Consider the following 2,519-nt stretch of genomic DNA (forward strand, 5'->3'; position numbering starts at 1 on the left):
AATGAAATGACTGTTTAGAACTTAATTTGTGGTATTTTAGTATTTTACCTGGAAAAAATTAAAGAACAATAACTGAGTGTTGGTTTTTCTAATTAATTTGAACCACAGTTCTCCTAGGCACTACCTGTTCATTTCCTTGGTGTGGAAGTTTTATAGATTACATGGTACCTAAAAATTAAACAGAACCTTGTCTGAAACACAGATTCTAACTAACATGTATTTCTCAAAGATTTTGACTTCAGTATCTAAGAGTTTTCTTTGCAATCATTCGGGACCTATGTAGGTTGAGATCCTTTGAAAAAATAGCAATGTGCTTCACATAAACTTATGTATCCAACTGTCTCCAGATAGTTTGGAAACATCTGAATATTCTGTATCTCAAATAAATAAAACTATAGTTTATAAATTTTAAGGACTGCCCTGAGATGTGACCCAGTAAAGTTTCAACACATAAATTCTCCAGAATTTGTAATGCTACCTGTTTGAGTCAGAGAGCCCCATGGCAGGTGCAGCCCAATAAAGTTTTGTGTTTCTTAAACATGGGCGTGGTTTCAATAGGTTTCAAATGCTATAAATGCAATGAGCTCCCCAGCAGTCTCAAAAACTCATTTTGTTTCAAGACTGTCATGTAAGTCGCAAAGTATGCACTGGTGGCTGTGCTGGGGAGCAGGGCAAGGCGGGATGTTCCCGCAGTGCCCAGGCCCGCGGGAAGCGGTGGCCACCCGGCACCCAGCAGAGGACAAGGCTTTCCCGGCACGGACACAGGGCTGAGCAGCAGAGCCCTCCCCAGGGGCGTCGTGTGTGAGGCGACCAGCGACCGCAGGCCCAGGGGGGCCGCTCAGCCGCGAGAGACAAGGACACGCCTCAGCTCGGGCCAACTCCCGGCCTCCTCTGGCCTGCCGCCAGCACCGCCCGCCACCTTTCTTCCTCCGCCCGCGACCGAGCGCCCAGCCAGGCCCCAAGTCCGCCCGCGCCCCGCGCGCGGCCCCTCGGGCCACGGACTGGCGGCGCGACCAGACCGGACCGATGTGGCGCATGCGTGGTGGCGCCACCCGGCGCGGGAGCTGCGGCGGGGAAGGCGGCGGGAGCCGCGGCGAGTCGGGCCGCCTGGGCCGGGCCCGTGAGGGCGGCGGTGGAGGTGGCGGCGTGGGTTGGCGAGGCCGCGCGGGCGGGGCCCGGCGACAGCTGGAGGAGCGCTTCGCCGACCTGGCGGCCAGCCACCTGGAGGCCCTGCGCGCGCGGGACGAGCGGGACCGGCAGAACGCGCGGCTGCGCGAGGAGAACGCCCGCCTGAGGCTGGAGAACCGGCGGCTCAGGCGCGAGAACCGCAGCCTCTTCCGCCAGGCTCTGCGGCTGCCGGGCGACAGCGGCGAGCGGGAGGCCGCCGTCGAGACCCTCGCCCCGGACGAGCCCGCCACCAACCGCAAGGCGAGAGGCGATGGCCGTGAAGAGGAGCCGGGCAGCCCCAGGGCGCTGCGGGCCCGGCTAGAGAAGCTGGAGGTCATGTACCGCCGAGCGCTGCTGCAGCTGCACCTAGAGCAGCAGGGCGCGCGCCCGCCGGGAGCCATCGAGGAGCCACGGCTCCAAGAAACTGCCACCGGCCTGTGCGCCCATGACCCGGACGTTCCCAGGCCCTGGCTGTAGCCCGAGGGCGCGGAGGGAGGTGGGGCCTGCGCGCGCCCCGCCTCCGTAGTACTCCGGGCTCCTCCCCTCTCAGCACGCGGAAGTTTTAAGTCCTGAACTCCAGCCCCACCCAAGGGCACTTCCGGGCGCCAAATCCATTGGCCTGATGGAGAAAGAGAAGCAAGAGTTCCCCAGTTCCCACTTGTGCAAAGCAACTTCCAAGTACCCTGCTGGTGTGTTGAGAGGGGTCTAGCAACTCTAAGACCTGCTTTAAAGCTGCAAGAACTGGGTGCCTGGTCGCACCTCCCAAATTCTTGAAGTTTTCAAAGTTTTGTGAGGACCAGTTTTTTTTTTTTGCCACCCCCCCCCCCAATCTTTGATGCTTTGAAGGATGAATAGTGTATTTGAGTTGGTGATGCCTGGTCATTCTCCTGTCCACTAAACTCTGCTCTTTTCTCTTATACAACCCACCTTTTAAGTGTGTTTTGTAAATTGCTGACTTGGATAGCCCATGAAGTACTACCTTTTTATAAAGAAGAAAATATTTATAATTGCCCGTCATTCCAGTCCACATATGTTTAATATATTCTGGTGTGTTGGCCTCCAGAGATCTTTTTAGAATATCTTCTGACAGGTGATTTGAGTTGATAAATAAAACTGGTGCATTGAAATCTAAAATTTCCATGACTGTTATTTGATGTTTTGAAGCTTTATAGGTTCCTCTAAGCCTATATATGTTACATATTTTAATATCTGTCTTTGTTTATTTTTTGTAATCTTTTGGATTATTTATACAAAATCTTGACAAAACTCAAGATAGTTTGAAGATTGTTTTATTATTAACCACATTTTAGATTAACAATGCTTATTCAGATAGTTCATGATTATTTCAGGAA

The 2,519-nt window shown here is 53.2% G+C and overlaps 1 protein-coding gene across 1 annotated transcript; it reads left to right on the forward strand.

Moving 5' to 3' along the window:
• The first annotated feature begins 248 nt into the window (after positions 1-248).
• Positions 249-2,294, forward strand: Tusc1 (tumor suppressor candidate 1). The gene has a single exon (XM_021161342.3). The coding sequence runs from the start codon at positions 1,027-1,029 to the stop codon at positions 1,642-1,644; it is 618 nt and encodes a 205-aa protein (XP_021017001.1). The 5' UTR covers positions 249-1,026; the 3' UTR covers positions 1,645-2,294.
• Positions 2,295-2,519: the final 225 nt, after the last annotated feature.

Source organism: Mus caroli, unplaced genomic scaffold (genome assembly GCF_978045245.1).
Source record: "Mus caroli unplaced genomic scaffold, Mus_caroli_1 scaffold_6, whole genome shotgun sequence".
NCBI classification, from domain to species: Eukaryota; Metazoa; Chordata; class Mammalia; order Rodentia; family Muridae; genus Mus; species Mus caroli.